Source organism: Vipera ursinii (genome assembly GCF_947247035.1).
Source record: "Vipera ursinii genome assembly, chromosome: 2".
NCBI lineage: Eukaryota > Metazoa > Chordata > Lepidosauria > Squamata > Viperidae > Vipera > Vipera ursinii.
In genome coordinates, this window is record NC_139513.1 from 9,825,978 (window position 1) to 9,845,999 (window position 20,022).

A 20,022-nucleotide genomic window follows, 5' to 3' on the forward strand; every position below is an offset into this window, starting at 1 on the left:
TCTGACGTTCGCCCTCCAGTGGACCAATGGGGAAGCGCCCGGCGTTCCCTTCTCTTGGCAGAGCGCGCCCCCTGGAGGAGTCTGAGCAAAGTGCCAGGATTCCAAGAAAGGGTATGACTTGTGGACTTCAGCTCCCAGAATTCCTCAGTCAGCGTGCCTGTCTGAGGAATTCTGGGAGTTGAAGTCCACAAGTCATAAAAGGGCCAAGTTTTTCAGCGTGCCTGTCTGAGGAATTCTGGGAGTTGAAGTCCACAAGTCATAAAAGGGCCAAGTTTGAAGACCCCTGGGGTAGCGCATCTGAAGGGAAGGGTAGGGATGATGGGCATGGGAGTTAGGAGGAAAGGCCCCTCTCATTGGTTGCCTGTCTAAGAGTTCCCATTAAAACAGTCGAGTTTGTCCTCTGGGTCATTTTCTTCAGAAGGGGCTCTCCTTACTTCCTCCTTCCCTAGAAGCAACTTAGAACTAAGGAGAAACTTCCTGACAGTGAGAACAATTAACCAGTGGAACAACCTGTGCCTCCAGAAGCTGTGAATGCTCCAACACTGGAGCCAAAAGATACAGGGAACGGTTGCTGGAATTGGGTATATCTAGTTTAATGAAGAGAAGGGCAAGAGGTGACATAACAGCAGTTCCAATATCTCAGGGGCTGCCACAAAGGAGTCAAGCTATTCTCCAAAGTGCCTAAAGGCAGGACAAGTAGCAACAGATGGAAACTAGTTAAGGAGAAAAGCAACCTAGAACTAAGGAGAAACTTCCTGACAGTTAGAACAATTAGCCAGTGGAATAACCTGCCTCCAGAAGTGATGAATGCTCCAACACTGGAAGTTTTTAAGAAGACTGGACAGCCATTTGTCTGAAATGGTGTATTGTCTCAGACAGATGGATGTCGTCTCTTCTTAAAAATCTCCAGTGATGGAGCGCCCATGATTTCTGAGGGTAAGCTGTTCCACTGGTTGATTGTCCTCACTGTCAGGAAATTTCTCCTTAGTTCCAGGTTGCTTCTCTCTTTGGTCAGTTTCCAACTGTTGTTTCTTGTCCTTCTGGTGCTTTGGTAAACAACATGATCCCCCCTCTGCCTTGTGGCAGCCCCTCAGATACTGGAACACTGCTATCATGTCTCCCCTATTTCTTCTTTTCCTTAGACTAGCCAGACCCAAATCCCGTAGCCATTCTTTGTATGTTTTAGTCTCCAGGCCTTGGATCATCTTAGTTGCTCTTCTTTGAATTTTTTTCCCCAAACTCTCAACATTTTTTGTGGTATGGTGACCAAAAGTGGCTGCAGTATTCTAGGTGTGGTCTTACTAGGGCTTTATAAAGCACTAATAGTACTTTTCATGACCTTGATTCTATGCCTCTGTTTATACAACCCAGGATTTTGTTAGTTTTGGTTGCTGCTCACTTCTGGCTCATAGTCAACTAATCATCCACTAGGACTCCAAGGTCCCTCTGAGTTATTGTTTTTGAGCCAGGCCTCGCCTTCTTCTTCAAATAGTACTTGAAATGCTATTCTTTCTGCTATTAATATATATAACATACATACATTAAGTATATAGTTCATCATATTTTTTCTAATATTACATCTAACAATAGTTCTAAATTACATCTTTTCTATCCAAGTCATATCAATTTTATTTGCAATTAAATTCACCTTAAGCCAATGTCCTGTTTTCCCAACTCTTATTTCAATTTTGTTTTTCCCTTGTGTTCAAAATATCTTTATAAGTTATGTATAAGTTATAAGTCAACGATTATATTAAGATAAGTAAATGCTTCCCTTAGGAGCCATTCTATTATTTTTGTGTTTCCCATCTCGTAGAAAAGTATACCATCCTAAATATAAATCCTATCTTTCTAAATAAGATAATCTCTTTGTATGTAGAAGTTATGTTTCTAGCCATGTTAAAACACCTGTTTGATAACATAGGGCCCCCAGTAATAGATCAAGTCTTCTATTTTCTTTAGTCTAACTCTTAGCTTTCTTTTTTTGCCAGATAGGCTTCCAAATCTGTGTGTCTAAATCGTCAAAGAATTTTTTCCTGTTTTTATGGGATCTCTTTTTTATTGGGGAGAGCCAGTTAAACTACCTTTAAAAATCTGAGCTTCATAAATAAAACACTGCTCATTCTTTTCTCTTTTTGTTAGTCTTCATCTCTCAGGCTGCTACGAGGGTTTGGTCCATTTTTTTTTAACCTTCCCTAGATTACACACAAATAGACAATGCGTAGATTTAACAGAGATTCTCACCCAAATATATGTTTATTGAAAAATTAGGATATTGCTCCTCCTGAAATTCTTCCCAAGCTACTCATATTTATATGATTTCTGTTCCGTACGGATTCTTTTATGATATGTAAGGGAACTATTAGGACTGAAGCTTTTTTTCCACACTTCACACATTTCTACATCCTCTCCCATGTGGATCCTTCTATGGAAAATAAGATTACTGGTCTGAGTAAAGTTCTTTCCAAACGTGATGCTTTTATAAGGATTTTCTACTGTGTAGATCTTTTTATATAAGTGACCTATTTTTATAGAAACTCTTTCCATATTCCACAATTTTATATGGCATCTCCTGTGTGAATCCTTTTATGGAAGAAAGACAATTACACAAACTGACGCTCTTTCCACACTCCATGCATTTATAGGGCTTCTCTCGTGTGGATCCTTTTATGGGAAGTAAAACCACTGGTCTGAGCAAAGGTCTTTCCAAACTCCTGTCAACTATATAGCTTTTCTCCTGTGTGGATCCTTTTATGAGAAATAAGATTACTGCTATAAGCAAAAGTCTTCCCACACTCCATGCATGTATATGATTTCTCCCCTATGTGGATCCTGTTATGGGAATTAAGTTGAGGCCTATGGGCAAAGGTCTTTCCACACTCCAAGCATTTATAAGGCTTCTCCCCTGTGTGGATCCTTTTATGGGAAATATGACCACCGGTCTGAGCAAAGGTCTTTCCACATTCTGTGCATTTATATGGCTTCTCCCGTTTGGATTCTTTTATGAGAATTAAGTTGAGAGCTACAAGCAAAGGTCTTTCCACACTCCAAGCATTTATAAGGCTTCTCCCCTGTGTGGATCCTTTTATGGGAATTAAGTTGAGAGCTACGAGCAAAGGTCTTTCCACACTCCAAGAATTTATAAGGCTTCTCCCCTGTGTGAATCCTTTTATAGGAATTAAGTTGAGAGCTACGAGCAAAGGTCTTTCCACACTCCAAGAATTTATAAGGCTTCTCCCCTGTGTGAATCCTTTTATAGGAATTAAGTTGAGAGCTACGAGCAAAGGTCTTTCCACACTCCAAGCATTTATAAGGCTTCTCCCCTGTGTGGATCCTTTTATGGGAATTAAGTTGAGAGCTACGAGCAAAGGTCTTTCCACACTCCAAGCATTTATAAGGCTTCTCCCCTGTGTGAATCCTTTTATGGGAATTAAGTTCAGAGCTACAAGCAAAGGTCTTTCCACACTCCAAGCATTTATAAGGCTTCTCCCCTGTGTGGATCCTTTTATGGGAATTAAGTTGAGAGCTACGAGCAAAGGTCTTTCCACACTCCAAGCATTTATAAGGCTTCTCCCCTATGTGAATCCTTTTATGGGAATTAAGTTCAGAGCTACAAGCAAAGGTCTTTCCACACTCCAAGCATTTATAAGGCTTCTCCCCTGTGTGGATCCTTTTATGGGAATTAAGTTGAGAGCTACGAGCAAAGGTCTTTCCACACTCCAAGCATTTATAAGGCTTCTCCCCTGTGTGAATCCTTTTATGGGAATTAAGTTCAGAGCTACAAGCAAAGGTCTTTCCACACTCCAAGCATTTATAAGGCTTCTCCCCTGTGTGGATCCTTTTATGGGAATTAAGTTGAGAGCTACGAGCAAAGGTCTTTCCACACTCCAAGCATTTATAAGGCTTCTCCCCTGTGTGAATCCTTTTATAGGAATTAAGTTGAGAGCTACGAGCAAAGGTCTTTCCACACTCCAAGCATTTATAAGGCTTCTCCCCTGTGTGAATCCTTTTATGGGAATTAAGTTCAGAGCTACAAGCAAAGGTCTTTCCACACTCCAAGCATTTATAAGGCTTCTCCCCTGTGTGGATCCTTTTATGGGAATTAAGTTGAGAGCTACGAGCAAAGGTCTTTCCACACTCCAAGAATTTATAAGGCTTCTCCCCTGTGTGAATCCTTTTATAGGAATTAAGTTGAGAGCTACGAGCAAAGGTCTTTCCACACTCCAAGCATTTATAAGGCTTCTCCCCTGTGTGGATCCTTTTATGGGAATTAAGTTGAGAGCTACGAGCAAAGGTCTTTCCACACTCCAAGCATTTATAAGGCTTCTCCCCTGTGTGAATCCTTTTATGGGAATTAAGTTCAGAGCTACAAGCAAAGGTCTTTCCACACTCCAAGCATTTATAAGGCTTCTCCCCTGTGTGGATCCTTTTATGGGAATTAAGTTGAGAGCTACGAGCAAAGGTCTTTCCACACTCCAAGCATTTATAAGGCTTCTCCCCTGTGTGAATCCTTTTATGGGAATTAAGTTCAGAGCTACGAGCAAAGGTCTTTCCACACTCCAAGCATTTATAAGGCTTCTCCCCTGTGTGGATCCTTTTATGGGAATTAAGTTGAGAGCTACGAGCAAAGGTCTTTCCACACTCCAAGCATTTATAAGGCTTCTCCCCTGTGTGAATCCTTTTATGGGAATTAAGTTCAGAGCTACAAGCAAAGGTCTTTCCACACTCCAAGCATTTATAAGGCTTCTCCCCTGTGTGGATCCTTTTATGGGAATTAAGTTGAGAGCTACGAGCAAAGGTCTTTCCACACTCCAAGCATTTATAAGGCTTCTCCCCTGTGTGAATCCTTTTATAGGAATTAAGTTGAGAGCTACGAGCAAAGGTCTTTCCACACTCCAAGCATTTATAAGGCTTCTCCCCTGTGTGAATCCTTTTATGGGAATTAAGTTCAGAGCTACGAGCAAAGGTCTTTCCACACTCCAAGCATTTATAAGGCTTCTCCCCTGTGTGGATCCTTTTATGGGAAGTAAGACCTCTGGCCTGAGCAAAGGTCTTTCCACACTCCATGCATTTATATGGTTTCTCCCCTGTGTGGATCTTTTTATGGAGGGCAAGTTGATAATTCAAACCGAAAGGCCTTTCCACATTGCACACATTTAAATGCCTTTTGCCTTGTATGGATCCTTTCATGGTGTATAAGGGAAGATTTTGTTTTGAACCACTTTCCACACTCCTTGCAACTATATGGCTTTTCTCCTGTGTGGATCCTTTTATGACAAATAAGATTACTGCTATAAGCAAAAGTCTTTCCATACTCCAAGCATGCATAAGGCTTCTCCCCTGTGTGGATCCTATTATGTTTACTAAGTTGACTTCTAGTAACAAAGCTCTTCCCACACTCCATGCATGTATATGGCTTCTCCTCCGTGTGGATCCTGTTATGGGAATTGAGAGCTATAAGCAAAGGTCTTTTCACATTCCATGCATTTATATGGCTTTTTATGGAGGGCAAGTTGATAATTCGTCTGAAAGGCCTTTCCACATTGCACACGTTTAAATGCCTTTTGCCTTCTTCTGATCCACTTTTCACCTTCCTTGCAATTATGTGGCCTCTCCCCTGTATGGATCCTTTTATGAATCACAAGTTTACTCCTGTGAACAAAGGTCTTCCCACACTCCATGCATTTATGTGGTTTCTCCCCTGTGTGGATATTTTTATGGTAAAAAAGACCACCTTTCGATCCAAATCCCTTTCCACAGTCCATGCATTTATATGGTTTCTTCATTGTGTGAGCCATTTTATGTACAGTAAGATTTGTGCAAGAGCTATTTCCACATTTCATATACTTATATCGCTTCTGTCCTGTATGGATCATTTTATGGAAAGTAATTTTACTGCTTGTTCTGAAGCCTTTTCCACATTCCACAGTATGGAAACCTCTCCATTTCTCCTCAGCATGGCTGGCTCAGGAATTCTGGGAGCTTAAGCCCAGGACTCATAAAAGAGCCAAGGTTGCCTACCCGAGTCCTTGGGGCTGGCAGCCCCACCTGCGCCTCCTTACCCAGGTTCTTAAGGTAAAATCCTTTTTAAAAAGCCAGGCTTGCACACAGGTGGCTGTGAGCAGCTCCAAGACCGTTTCCCCTCAGCTGCTTGGGAACGAGTAAACACCCCTCCCATTTGGTGACTGTTATTATTCATTTATAAGCAAAAGAAGAAAAAAAGAAAAATCGAAGAGATAAAAAGGGGGAAAAAACAAAATACACCTTAATCAAAGGATTAAGGCATGCGAGTGCGGCATCCTAAAGCGGCAAGCATTTGTGACGTCACTTCCTTCGCAGCCTCCTCTGGAAAGCCAGCCGTGACATTCGCCCTCCAGTGGCCCAATTGAAGAAGCACCTGGCGTTTCCTTTCCTTAGCCGAGGGTGCCCCCTGGGGGGGGTGTTTCTGTGTAAATTCACCGGATTTCCCAGAAGGGCGGGAAAGACTCCTGAGGGAAGCAAAGAATAAATGAGATTCCCCCCCCCCCATAGCAGCTGGGGAGGTTGTGGGTGGCTGATTGGAGGCGCTTTATCCTTCCCGCCTCCCAAAAAGGTCTCCTGCTTCTCACTTTCCCAGAATTTCCCTTTCTCTCACGCTGGAGGGAAGCCATTCCAGCCCTCCTTTCACCCACATCTTCTGAGGGAAGATTTACCTTCATTTCCTGGAAACCTTTCTCCCTCAGGACTCGGCTTTGCATCTTGTGAAGTCTTACAAAGGAGAGACTGGCAAAGGTTACCTTCTATCCATCCATTTATTTGTGTGGGATTCGTTGTCTGGTTGAAATAAAAATGACAAGCCAAAACTTCCAAGAGAAAACAGTAATTTATTTGTACTCCTTTGCAAAGGGGATGCTCCTGGAGACTAAAACATACGAAGAACGGCTATGAGACTTGGGTCTGGCTAGTCTAAGGAAAAGAATAGGGGAGACATGATAGCAGTATTCCAGTATCTGAGGAGCTGCCACAAGGCAGAAGGGGTCAGGTTGTTCATTAAAACACCAGATGGAAGGACAAGAAACAATGGTTGGAAACTGACCAAAGAGAAAAGCAACCTGGAACTAAGGAGAAATTTCCTGATAGTGAGGACAATCAACCAGTGGAACAGCTTACCCCCAAAAATCGTGGGTGTTCCATCACTTTTTATATGGTAAAAAGTACGAAAAATGCTGATCTCCGAGACTGAAAACTTTATTAGAAACTAAGCTTTTGTCAGCATGTGTCAAAGTATAAGCCAGGATCTGGGATCGCTTGTTTTTATAGCCTTTTAGAATTTACTAATTTGGCCAATGCATGTGTCATGGGTCTGTCCATCCCCCACCTGCCATTGGCTGCCTCAATGCTGCCTGTTGTGCTGGCCAACATCTGTTTTGATTTTACTGCTCTGCCTCTCTCTGCCTGCTCCGTCCAAGCACATCCGGCTTGCAGCGTGCAGTCATTCTGCGCCACCTGACCATTCACCTTGCTGTCATGCTTGAGTGCATCAACAGCATGTCATGTCGTCGTTCCAGCACGCAGTCTCTCCGGTGTTTTAATTGACAGTTTGGACAAGAAGTGTGTCATAGGTCTGTCCATGCTCGGTCCGGCTGCATCTGGCTGTTATCAGTCCTGTTTCCATTGTGCCGGCCATGTTTGATTTTTACCACGCTGCCTCTCCCCTCTTGCCCCACCCGAGCACATCCTCTTACAGCACGCAGTCATTTGACGACACCTTTCCTCTGCCTCTCACACACTTCTCCCAGAAAGCCTTTCCTCTGCCTCTCCCACTGATGAAATATTGCTTCAGACACCGCAACCCGTGCTGCAAAATTTCCATCTTTTGTGAAGAGAAAACCATAGGGCCCTCTGATAAACTATGTGTATATTAAGGGAGGAGAGGGATGGGAAAACAATTAGAATAAGAATAGGGAAAATAAAGTAATTTTATGGGAAGTGGCCTTGAGTAATATAGATGAGGTTCCCTCTACTGGCTAGTGAAGCAGCACATTAAACATCTGCCAACTGAAAGCAAAATCAAGAGAGAAGAAACAATTTGTAAAAGTTAAGAAAAAGATTTTCATTCTTCATGTACAAATAACATTGGTCATATTCCAATGACAGTAACTTCAAAAATCTGGGGTTCATAAATAAAACATCATGTGCTTGTTTTTTTGTTGATGTTTTTTACCAGTCATTTCAAGCTGCCACTTAGAATAGAGCTGGAATGGACCTTGGAGGTCTTCTAGTCCAGCCCCCTGCTCAAGCAGAACCTATACTTGTGAGGGTTTGGCCCAATATTTTTTTTCCCTTCACTAAATCATTACACACAAAAACTTTTACAAGGCTTTTCTACTGTGTGGATTGTTTTACGTAACATGTGATCGAGTTTTGTAGAAACCCTTTCCACATTCCAAACATTTATATGGCATTTCCCGTGTGAATCCTTTTATGGGAAGTCAGATAACCCCTCCGAGTGAAGCTCTTTCCACACTCCAAGCATTTATACGGCTTCTCCCCTGTGTGGATCCAATTATGTTTAGTAAGTTCACTTCTATAAGCAAAGTTCTTTCCACACTCCATGCATTTATATCGCATCTCGCCTGTGTGAATCCAATTATGTTTAGTAAGTCCACTTCTATAAGCAAAGGCCTTCCCACACTCCATGCATTTATGTGGTTTCTCCCCTGTGTGGATACTTTTATGGGAATTAAGATAACTCCTCTCAGCAAAGGCCTTCCCACACTCCATACATTTATGTGGTTTCTCCCCTGTGTGGATCTTTTTATGAATTGTAAGTTTAGTCCTCGTAGCAAAGGCCTTCCCGCAGTCCATGCATTTATAAGGCTTCTCCCCTGTGTGAATCTTCTTATGGGAATTAAGATGAGTGCTCTGAGCAAAGGTCTTTCCACACTCCAAGCATTTATATGGCCTCTCTCCTGTGTGGATCCTTTTATGGAGGGTAAGTTGATAATTCGTCCGGAAGCCCTTTCCACATTGCACACATTTAAATGACTTTGGCCTGGTGTGGATCATTTCGTGGAGAATAAGCGAAGATTTTCTTCTGATCCACTTTCCACCTTTCTTGCAACTTTGCGGCTTTTCCCCTGTGTGGCTCTTATTGTGATTAGTAAGTTGACTTCTACAAGTAAAGGTTTTTCCACACACCATGCAATTATATGAATCCTCCCCTGAGTGGAACCTTTTATGGGAAATAAGAATACGTCTGTGAGCAAAGGTCTTTCCACACTCCATGCATTTATATGGCTTCTCCCCTGTGTGGATCTTGCTTTGGTAATTAAGATGACAGCTATGAGCAAAGATCTTTCCACACTCCATGCATTTAAATGGCTTCTCCCTTGTGTGGATCCTTTTATGGAAAATAAGACCACCCCTCTGAGCAAAGGTTTTTCCATACTCCAAATATTTATATTGCTTTTCCCCTGTGCAGATCCTTTTATAGAACGTAAATTTACTCTTGTGAGCAAAAGTCTTTACAAATTTCATGTATTTATATGGTTTCTGTCCTGTGTGGATCATTTTATGGAAAGTAAGTTGATTGCTTGTTCTGAAGCCTTTTCCACATTCCACACATTCATAAGGCTTCTCTTCTATGTGGATTCCTTTTTGAGATATAAGGGAGTTATCTCCAAGAGGAAGAGTGAAAAACCCATTGTAATATTTTCCATTGTGTCTGTCTACATCATCTTGTTTGTTTTGGACTGGATAGTGTTCATTGACATGTAATTTAGCTTTCATTAGTTTCATGCTATTTCTAATATATTTCTTTATATTCGCTTGTTGGGCAAAAAAGTCTTGCATTGAAGCATCAATAGAAGATGACCTTTCCTGATTCCAATTATTAAGCTGGTTTCTTTCAAGTCTTTCTCCTTTTTTCTGAATTGCAAACTTCTGCATTCCATCACCAGCATTGATCACTTGGCACAGTTCACAGGAATCTTCATTCTCTTGCCCATTATCACCTTCAAAGGAAAAGAAAAATGGCTAGTGAAAAAACATCAAACTGTAGGAAGTGATCTTAACTTTTGTGAAATTCCAATATATTGCATGTTTGCATGCTTACAATGATATAGTGTAGAAATTATAATTACAATTATATAATTATAATTTCTATACTCATAAGCCATAAAAGCTTTGGAAATATCTAGAAAATATCTCTTTCTCTACAATTATCCATATGTATTCAAATTTTATTCAGACTCAGCTCACACTTAAGCAATAATCAGAGGAAACATCCAGAGAGGTAATAGGACATAGCCTAAAATTTATTATACTGGGTTAATTTCATCAGAGACCTGTGAGAGCTAAAGCAATTTTGAAACAAGTCCTCTTTTTTTCTATCCAAACTGCCTTCTCTTTACTACTCATTTTCTCTTGCCAAAATCACATAGCCGCAGAGAAAAAAACCCAGGAGTACTTCTATTAACTCTCTACAATGGAAAAACAACATTAACATCTTTGCAATGGAAAAACAACATTAACCAAAGGGTGGTCAAACATATGGGCCTGGTTTGTCCAAAATGCCTAACTTGATTGTACTGGCGTAACATACATCTCCTTCCATAAAAACAGAAATACTCTTATCTCTTTTCCATCTAGCCCAGGGGTCGCCAAGCCCTTCCGTGAACATGTTGTCGCAGGCGTTCCACGGCCCCACTCACGTGAGCGTCACTGAGTGTTGTAGGCATTCAAGGCCCCACATGCGCGAGCAAAGGGTGTTCACATGCATGTTTTGTCTACCCCCACACACACAGCCATCCCTTCTCCCCCCCTCCCCCCTGCTCCATGCCGCCAACCCTGAAAGGTTGGGGGATTCTGATCTAGGCCACCATGAACAGGCGGTACTCAGCAGCTGCACAAAACTGGGATTGAAGTAGAGGCCTGTGCTTCAACTTCACCCCTAGCACCAACACTTCCCCTCAAACAACCAGTGATTATACCATAGCCCAGAGCTCCTTCGGATCTGCTGCACCTTGCTTTACTTTGTTGACAGGCCTGTGTGGACTACCCAAGGCTGCACAGAGTCATATTGCAGGCAGCCTTTGTTTTTTTAACTGGCTTCAGAGGATGCTCTTTCATGGATTCGGCAGCCTCCAAGGCTGCATGAAAGGTAGTCCTGTTCTCTCACAATTTTGGGAGGCTCCCAAAGGCCACACAAGAACGTATTTTCTTCGCGTGACTTTCAGTTAGTGTAAGAGAGCCCACCTCATTCTTCTTTGGAAAATAGTACGTGTCAGGTTTTGGCGAATGATGCCATGTACTCCCCAACTTCATGGAATGTCCTCTTTCACATGTGTGTGATACGTTCACTATCATTGATTTACCCCCTAATCCCAAGGTTTAGGACAGAAATAAAAAGGAAGTCACTAAACCAAGAGCATGAAGAAACGACAGTCGTTCCTAGGATAGATAGAAAAGCACCCAAGACAACTCTTGGATGACCATGTACTTGCCTGGGAAGAGCAATCTGGACAATTGCGATTCTCGGGAAGAGTGAGGGTTGGGCCTCCAATTTTTTCTGTCAGTGTTTTTTGTTTAGGGATGCCAAGATTTTAAATAGCGTGTTTTAAACTTTTTCTCCCCCTTTGACTTACATCTTTAACAAATTGTCTAATAGAACATTGATTTATTTTATACCATATTGTTGGACTGTGAACTTTTTCCCTTTTCTTATTGCTTTACTTCAGACTTATGTAACACTTACATTTATTGCAGCATGGAAATCAATGGCGCCTTCTGTTTGGTAGTGAAATAGACCAGACTTGATTTATATTTACATTAGATTTCTACTGCAATTTTTTTTATTTTACTACAAGATGGAGAAAAGGCAGCATCTAAAGGTGTATACTTTTATCAGTGTACTTGGAATCCTTTGTTTTAAATACCATCCCCCCTGCTGTCTTATCGGAGAGCCAACATTCAGAAAGAGCTGGGAAAAAGCTGAGAACATGGGAAGAAGAATCAACAACACATGCCGTGTACATTCGGCAATACAAGGCAATTCCAAACACACAAAATAGTTGAAAGTTGACAGTTACCTAATGAGCAGACAGACAGCCTCTGTAAATATCTCTTCTCCCACAATTCTCATTGCTGGATATGATGCTTTAGAGTAAGATTTACAAGCAGAGTTCCAAAGTCAACAGTTCATAAATCTCTCCTCTTCAATGGAAGAGAACTCTTGGAAAATACGGCTGCAATCTGCTCTGCAGCCACACAGAATGAGGGTGAGAATATTGACCTAATAAATATAACTAACATAACTAGACAGAGTCTACTGACACCACAAACGGTCCTCTTTCATGGGAAAGGAAGAAAAACAAGCTTCTAGTGGACACTTAACCAAGAGACAGAGATTTCCAAAACATAAATATCATTTACAGTCCATACAAATCACCTCAGAAATACTGAACAACAAAGCTTACCAAGGTCAACAAGGAACAAAAAGAGCAATTTTCTTACCTCTAACCAGTTACTACGCTGCAAGAAGCAGCAGAGTGCCTTCCGTCTAACAGAGATGGAGACAAAATTCTACTCACATTTAAGTAGCCTAAAATTCCTACAATATTGTTCAAAATGAGGCCTTTTCTTTATAACTTTTCCATCTTTCTACTCTGAGCATTTTGCTCAGAAGAACTCAGCCTACTCTCCTAAGCCAATCTGGCCCATATCTACTGCCACTTTAAAGAAGAAACATGACTATCTGATTTTAGATTTTAGTCACCTTATTAACTCAGCTCCCAAGAGATGACTGTGCAGGCAAAAAGTGATCTTTCTAGAACAAGACACTGCACAGACAACCTCTGGGGGGAAAAAAATCTGATTAACTCTTTCAGTGCCCTGCCAGACTTGCAAAAAGCTGATATTATCCAAACACTGGACAGCTTAAGAGAAACTTTAGTGGCCACACATAAAGCAGCCAGAGCTTCAATTGACCTGATTTCACTAACCACCCAAAAAAGCTGCCAGCACATTCAAAAAAGACCTGCCACTATGGCAGTCCATTCCTCTGACCAAGGGAATCCAGATCCCCATACCCTCAATATAGGTTCCCCTGGAGCAGATTCAAATCCCTCCATCCTGCCCCGTTAAAAAACTGTAACATGCAGAAACGTCCAAGAATAATAAACCAAATGCTGCTCTAACCACTTAAAGACATGGGAACCACCATCTGAGCCAGGCAAGTGGTCTGCTCCAGTAATATAACATGGACCTTTGTGACAACACATCAAATAACTGCCATACATTTTAACCTCCGAGGCAAATTTTTGCCTCATGTATCATATGAAATTACAACAGTGGCAGCCTCTGACGTGGAAAAGACACCACCGCCAGGGGTAGAATCAATCCCCACACCAAGTCATACCGAAACAAAACAACAAGCTCAAAATGTCCACCACATTAAGTATAAACAAACACCAAAGTTATTTGACTCCATATAGCAGTATGTCTTCCTAGACACTGAAGGGATTTTGGATTTCATTTCAACCCAAGTGTGACTACATGGGTCATATCAGCCAGTCATACCCCTCAACACACCGCCAGCTACCCCCTCAGTCAACAAGCAAGGAAGTTCCCCATTAGAATACTGTCCTTGTTTTTCTGGAACATTGCTGAATAGATACCCAAAAAGAGACTCTGCCTTTATAAGTGATATCTCTCAATTCAACATTCTTATGTTCCATGAGACATGGTCAACAAACAACCTCTTTATTGAGGGATGTAAGTCATTATCTCTCTCAGCAGTTCCTGACATTGGAAGAGGTAAACGTGGTGAAGGTCTTAGCATCCATATTGCAACCACTTTAAATAGAAAGATTCTATCAACAGACCCACTTGAGAACTTTGCACAGTTACTTTGAACTTTTCTGGAGAGAAATTGGTTTCCATTAATTTGAATGTACCTCCTCATATCCCTCGACCATGCATTGTTGAAATCTGGGGAAAAGTAGAAATTATTATCAATGCTCTTCAACTATGCTTTCTCACTGCTCATATCAGATTACACCCCAATGACAATCAGCTGTTTGCCAAATTCTTCAAAATTCTTGGTCACTGTCCTTAGGCTTTCCTTAGAAAAAGTTCAGTCCAAATTTCTGAGAACCATTTTTTGATTAACACCTTGTGTTTTGAACACAGTACTTTGCCATAAAGTTGGCCTTCTCAAAATCGAAACCTCTGCCTGCTTTTACATCTTTTCCACTACTAAAATTTTTTCTCCTTTCCAGTCAGTTTGACTCCTCCACAGATGACCGACAACTTCTGGTACTCAAGAAGCCAGGCAACACATGCCAATTACACCTCTATGGCTATTCATAGCCAACCACCACTTTGATGAGCTATAGCTGTACTAACTGAGGTTAGACAGTGGGCTATTTAGAGTTGCAAATTGACTACTTAGACTCAAGAAACACCATCTTGACCCATTCTGCACATCCTCTCCAACCAGCCAGATATCTCAGTCGCATAACAATCCCAAAATTCAGAAGGGCCCTTTCTTTAGCCAGATTCACTGCCCTTCCAACAGCTGTTACTGAAGAAAGATACCCCCCCAAATCCCCTTTGAACAAATATTGTATCCATGCGGTGGTAGGATAACTGAATTGTTGGAACACGTTATGCTCTACTGTCCCCTCCATGCAAGAGCAGGAGTTAATATTTCCATTTAAATTAAATGGAAATAAAATTATTTATTTTATTAAATACTCTGGTCATTCTGATTTGTTTCCTCTTAAAATGCTATTATCAGATCACACTGAGTCCATCTCTTTGTTCACAGCCCAATACCCAAACCTCGTTCTGTCTTGGAGCAGAAGACCAGATGTTTTCCTTCTCTATCTGATATCACATCTGGTCTGAGACTGATGGCATCTAGGTGAAGAATGTTTTTGTGAGCACCCTATTGGAAAGTAGCAAATCCTTACCCAGAGAGGCCACATTCCTGTGATTTTCCAGCATAACTTCCCAATGCAGGGCCTTTTGGTCAGGATCCAGCTGAGACCACTCCTCCTCAGAGAAATACACAGCCACCTCCTCAAAGGACACAAGACCCTCCTGAACAAGGAAAAAGAGAAAAAAACCCAAAGTGGATTTGCGTGGCTTGTTCCATTATTCACAAATTCCCAAAGCAAAGCTATTTGCTAACTTAAATGGCGTGCTTGATATGAATCCAAGGCTTATGAGGAGATGGGATAAGACAAAACAAAGAAAATTCCCTAGGAAGGGCATTCCTCAACCTTTGAAGAACTGAGTTGTTTGGTGTCTAAATACTGCCACAAATGAGTGGATCAGAAATTACTTTGCAAGCCAAAACTGCCTTGATTATGGGCTCCTTCAAAACCATTTTTACTTATAGATTTTGCCATCTGGCCACTATCATTGGATTTTAATATTCTGCATTATCTTCTAATCTGATGAACATACTTTAATCAATGGTTACAAACAAGACATTTTAAAAATGGTAACTTTAGTTATTTTTGATTACCCTTGTACAATTCCAGACCAAAGGATAATAAAAAGCATGGATCTTTTTAACAGTTGCTGCCACTGTGATGCATTTATTCCATCATTCAGAAACTTGAAAATAAGAAAGCCCAAACAAGAGGGGAGGTGGGGAGGAAGGGTAGGTGAATAGTGTGCTCTGTACGCCATCTCGACTTCCTGAAGGCAAGAGAGAATACAAATCTCGCTTACGTCCCCCACTTACTTCATTTGGAGGTTCAACCACTGTTTCAGCTCCACCAGAAAGACCAGAAAACTCCATTCTCTGTTTCCCTGTGAGGAAGACATTCATAATTATTAACAAAATAGAAGGACATATTCAACAGAAGAGAAGACATAGACAAGGTAAGATAGCTGGGATCTCTCTGGGGAATCGAAGGACCTTCGATTACCTTCCATGGTGTCCTGGCTTGAATCTTCCTGAAGTACCCTCTTGAACAACAAATCCTCAGGGAGATTTGATGGATTCCTCCTTCCTTCAGGATCTTTGATCTCCACAGTGAAGGACTTGAAATAGGAGGAAGGAGAAAAGAAGCATAATTCACAAACATCACACCTCCAAGTAGTGGTAATAAAGCCAGAAAATTCTGGAAGGGAGGTTGTGAAGAAGTCACCCCCTTCCCTTCAAAGCCCTTCTAGACTCCTGAGAAAGTCTCTCACCTCCAACTCAACCTGCTCCTTCTGCTTCTCTGCCTGGCTCAGAAGCCGGTAGCGACAGCTGAAGTATTCGAACCCATTCTTTGCTCCCTAAAACCATCCTGGAGTCCCAAGGTCTCTCACCTGCAACTCGATTTGCTCCTTCTGTTCCTCCACCTGGCTCAGGAGGAAGCCTTCTGCAAGGGCCACCGCCTGGGAGCTTGTCTCTGCTCCACACTCCCTCACCCAGCTCTCCAACTCTGGGGGCAGGACAGCCAGGAGCTGCTCCAGAACAACCAGGTCCAGCATCTGCGCTTTGGTGTGCTTTTCTGGTCTCAGCCATCGCCTACAAGTGTCATGGAGCTGGCTGCAAAGTCTTCGGGGACCATCAGCTTCCTGGTATTGGAGGCTCCTGAAGTTCCAGGGCTGAACTTCTGAATGGATGATGGTTTCGTCCTCCAGGTTTTTCTGACCAGTTCTTGCCCCGAGCCTCCCACAGTTCCCAGGCTGAACAGCTGAAGAGCCATTTCTGGTTCCCTCATTTATTAAAGGCTGTGTCTCCATTCCGTCACTGTTCTGTAGAGCAGCTCCAAATGTGTTCCAGGACTCTTGTGTATCTCCAAACACCTTTTTATTCATAGGATGGTTTCTGTTCCTGCAGGGCTGACCACAGCAGGTTTTTCCGCCGTCTTTGCCCATGAGAAAATGTAATCGCTTCGAGTTTGTGTTACCTGAGCTGGAAAACAAAAATTAAATTCCAAGAATTAGAGACTATAATTTAACCACCTGAAGGCAGGACAAGAAGCAACGGATGGAAACTGATCAAGGTAGGGAAGCAATCTAGAACTAAGGAGAAATTTTCTGACAGAACAATTAACTGTCAGTGGAACAACCTGCCTCCAGAAGCTGTGAATACACTGAACAATCCTCACCCAATCTTTTCCAGAGTGCCAACAGCCGAGCACGAGGCCGGGGTCCTTCCCCTCCCCCAGCAGGACCGGGAAAGAGGCAGCTGGAGGGGCCGCTGAGTTAGTGCGATCTCTAGCTCTTTGTTCCTGATGAAGCTCTGCGAGAAGGCGGCTGGGGAACATGGGATTGGACCCGGAGGAGGGCGGGCCCGGGTCTCCCCTTCCTCACCCTACCTTTGCACGGGAAGAAGCCCAGTCCCCACCTAAGGCACTTGTGAATCTTCCCCCCCCCACACACTCTTCGCCTCCCGCGCTCACAGGATTAAGGCGAGCGAGGGTGGCGTCCCAGTGACGTCACTTCCCCCGCAGCCTTCTCTGGAAAGCCAGCCGTAAACTTCGCCTTCCAGTGGCCCAATGGGGAAGCGTCTGCTGCTCCCTTAGCCGAGCGCGCCACCTGGAGGATTCTGCGTAAATTCACAGGACTTGCCCCAGAGGGCGGGAGTGACTCGGAGGGAATAAACGTGATTTTCTCCCGCCACAAGGAATGCCCGAGAGATTGTAGGTGGCTGATTGGAGGAGCTTTATTCTCCCCGCCTCCCCAATTTATTTATTTATTTCCAGAATTCCCTCTTTCTCTCCCGCTGAAAGGAAGCCGTTCCGGCCCTCATTTCACCCACATCTTCTGAGGGAAGATTTACCTCACTGCTCACTTTTTGAAAATTTTTCGGCCTAAGTATTCCTCTTTGCCTCTTGTGCACTGAGCCTGTGTAGCCTTACAAAGGCGAGACTGGCAAAGATTATCATCCATCTTTCTTTTTATTTATTTGTTTGTTTGTTTGTTTGCCTGTCTGTCTGTCTGTCTATCTATCTATATCTCCATTTGTCTGTCTATTTTTATCTATTATTGGTACACATGGATTCCTTCATTCCTACTTCTTGAATTTTTTTAAAAATTACTTATTGTAAACTAATAGTAGGAAGAGTACCCAGCGGAAGAAGTTAACTAGTGGTCTTTAAAAAAAACTGGTCTTTAAAAAAAATTCCTAAGCAGAATCTAAAGGTAGAAATGACAATAGTCTACAGAAGAAACCTGCTGAGAGCAACTTGAACCAGCTATTTTCCTTTCCATGTTGCTCAGAAACACAGCTGAAATAAGGGGGGGGGGGTAGAAGAATGGAGTGCTCTGTACACCAGCTTGACTTCCTGAAGGCAAGAGAGAATATAAATCTAGCTTACGTCCCCCACTTACTTCATTTGGAGGTTCAACCACTGTTTCAGCTCCACCAGAAAGACCAGAAAACTTCATTTTATGTTTCCCTGTGAGGAAGACATTCAGGATTAATAACAAAATAGAAGGACATAATCTACAGAAGAGAAGACATAGACAAGGTACGATAGCTGGGATCTCTCTGGGGAATGAGGAAAGAGAAAAGAAGAAAAATTTATGGACATCACACCTCCATGTAGTATGAATGCCAGAGTAGTCTGGAAGGGGTGTGCGTGAAGAATTCAAACGCTTCCAAGCTCTTCTAGTCTCCTGGGAAAGAAAGTCTCTCACCTCCAACCTAACCTCAGCCATCGCATACAGGTGTCATAGAGTTGGCTGCAAAGTCCTCGGGGACCCTCAGCTTCCTGGTATTGAGGTACCTAAAATTCCAAGGCTGAACTTCTGAACGGATGATGGTTTCCTCCTCCGGGATCTTCTGCCCAGTACTTACCCAGAGACTCCCAGAATTCCCAGGCTGAACAGCTGAAGGGCCATTTCCAGTTGCTTCACTGGCTAGAAATTGAGTTTGCATCCTGTCTCTGGTCTGCAAGGCAGCTCCAAATGGGTCATAGGAATCTTGTGGCTCCAAATGCCTTTTCATCCTGGGTTGTATAAACAGAGGGATAGAACCAACATCAAGGGAAGTAATATTACCGCTTTATAAAGCCCTAGTAAAACCACACCTGGAATAGTGCAGCCAACTTTGGTCACCATATCGCAAAAAAGATTATGAGAGTTTAGAAAAAATACAGAGAAGAGCAACTAAGATGAAAGGCCTGGAGACTAAAACATATGAAGAACGGCTGCAGGACTTGGGTTTGGCTAGTCTAAAGAAAAGAAGAAATAGGGGAGACATAATAGCACTATTCCAGTATTGAGTGGCTGCCACAAAGAAGAGGGGGTCACCAAAGCACCAAAGGGAAAGACAAGAAGCAATGGTTGGAAACTGATCAGAGAGAAGCAACCTGGAATTAAGGAAAAACTTCCTGACAGTGGTGACAAGCAGCCAGTGGAACAGCTCACGTCTAGAAATCATGGGCACTCCATCACTGGAGATTTTTAAGAGGAGACTGGACATTCACCTGTCTGAAACGGTATGGGTTCTCCTGCTTAAGCAGGGGCTGGACTAGAAGACTTCAAAGGTCCCTACTAGCTCTATTCTGTATTCTATTCTAGTCTCCAAAAGACAAGCTCAGGATCCAAAAGAATCGACATACTTGAACAACTGGCTCTATAACAAAATGAAATCTAATGTGGAGAAAAGCAAGGTTTTACACCTGGGCAGGAAAAACCAAAGGTACAAATGCAGATTAGGCGAAACCTGGCTCAAAAACAGTAACTCAGAGACCTTGGACACCTAGTGGACGATCACTTAAAGGTAAGTCAGCAGTGTGCAGCGGCAACCAAAAAAACTTGTATAAACAGGCATAGAATCAAAATCATGTGAAGTATTAGTACCGCTTTATAAAGCCTTAGTAAGGCCACTCCTGGAATACTGCACCCAGTTTTGGTCACCATGCTACAAAAACGATATTGAGACTTTGGGAAAAAATCAGAGAAGAGCAACTAAGATAATCAAAGCCCTGGAGACTAAAACATATGAAGAACGGCTTTGGTTTGGAATTGAGGAGAAACTTCCTAACAGTGAGGACAATTAACCAGGGGATCAGCTTGCTT

At 42.5% G+C, this 20,022-nt stretch overlaps 1 protein-coding gene across 2 annotated transcripts; it reads right to left on the reverse strand.

Annotated features, from left to right (window-relative positions):
* Positions 1-5,602: 5,602 nt before the first annotated feature.
* LOC310635879 (zinc finger protein 202-like) lies at positions 5,603-19,065 on the reverse strand. Of its 2 annotated transcripts, XM_083355228.1 has the most exons (8): positions 18,797-19,065; positions 18,328-18,395; positions 16,315-16,906; positions 15,927-16,041; positions 15,740-15,807; positions 14,958-15,087; positions 13,938-13,971; positions 9,784-9,995 (listed from the first exon to the last, which is right to left on the reverse strand). In XM_083355228.1, exons 2-8 carry the CDS (start codon positions 18,330-18,332, stop codon positions 9,992-9,994), a joined length of 948 nt encoding a protein of 315 aa, XP_083211354.1. In that variant the 5' UTR covers positions 18,333-18,395; positions 18,797-19,065; the 3' UTR covers positions 9,784-9,991. The 2 variants fall into 2 exon arrangements, 1 of the variants encoding a protein (XP_083211354.1); XR_014491548.1 differs by lacking the exons at positions 13,938-13,971; positions 18,328-18,395; positions 18,797-19,065 and adding exons at positions 5,603-6,488; positions 17,313-17,405 and having other exon boundaries at positions 6,693-9,995.
* Between the last annotated feature and the right edge of the window lie 957 nt (positions 19,066-20,022).

Bases quoted from the DNA above. Each gene is read 5' to 3' on its own strand.
- LOC310635879 (XM_083355228.1), bottom strand. The intron at 16,042-16,314 runs GTGAGAGACCTT...TCCTATTTCAAG, and splicing joins AGGAGCAAATCGAGTTGCAG to TCCTTCACTGTGGAGATCAA. The intron at 13,972-14,957 runs GTAAGGATTTGC...ACTTTTCCCCAG, and splicing joins CAGGAATGTGGCCTCTCTGG to ATTTCAACAATGCATGGTCG.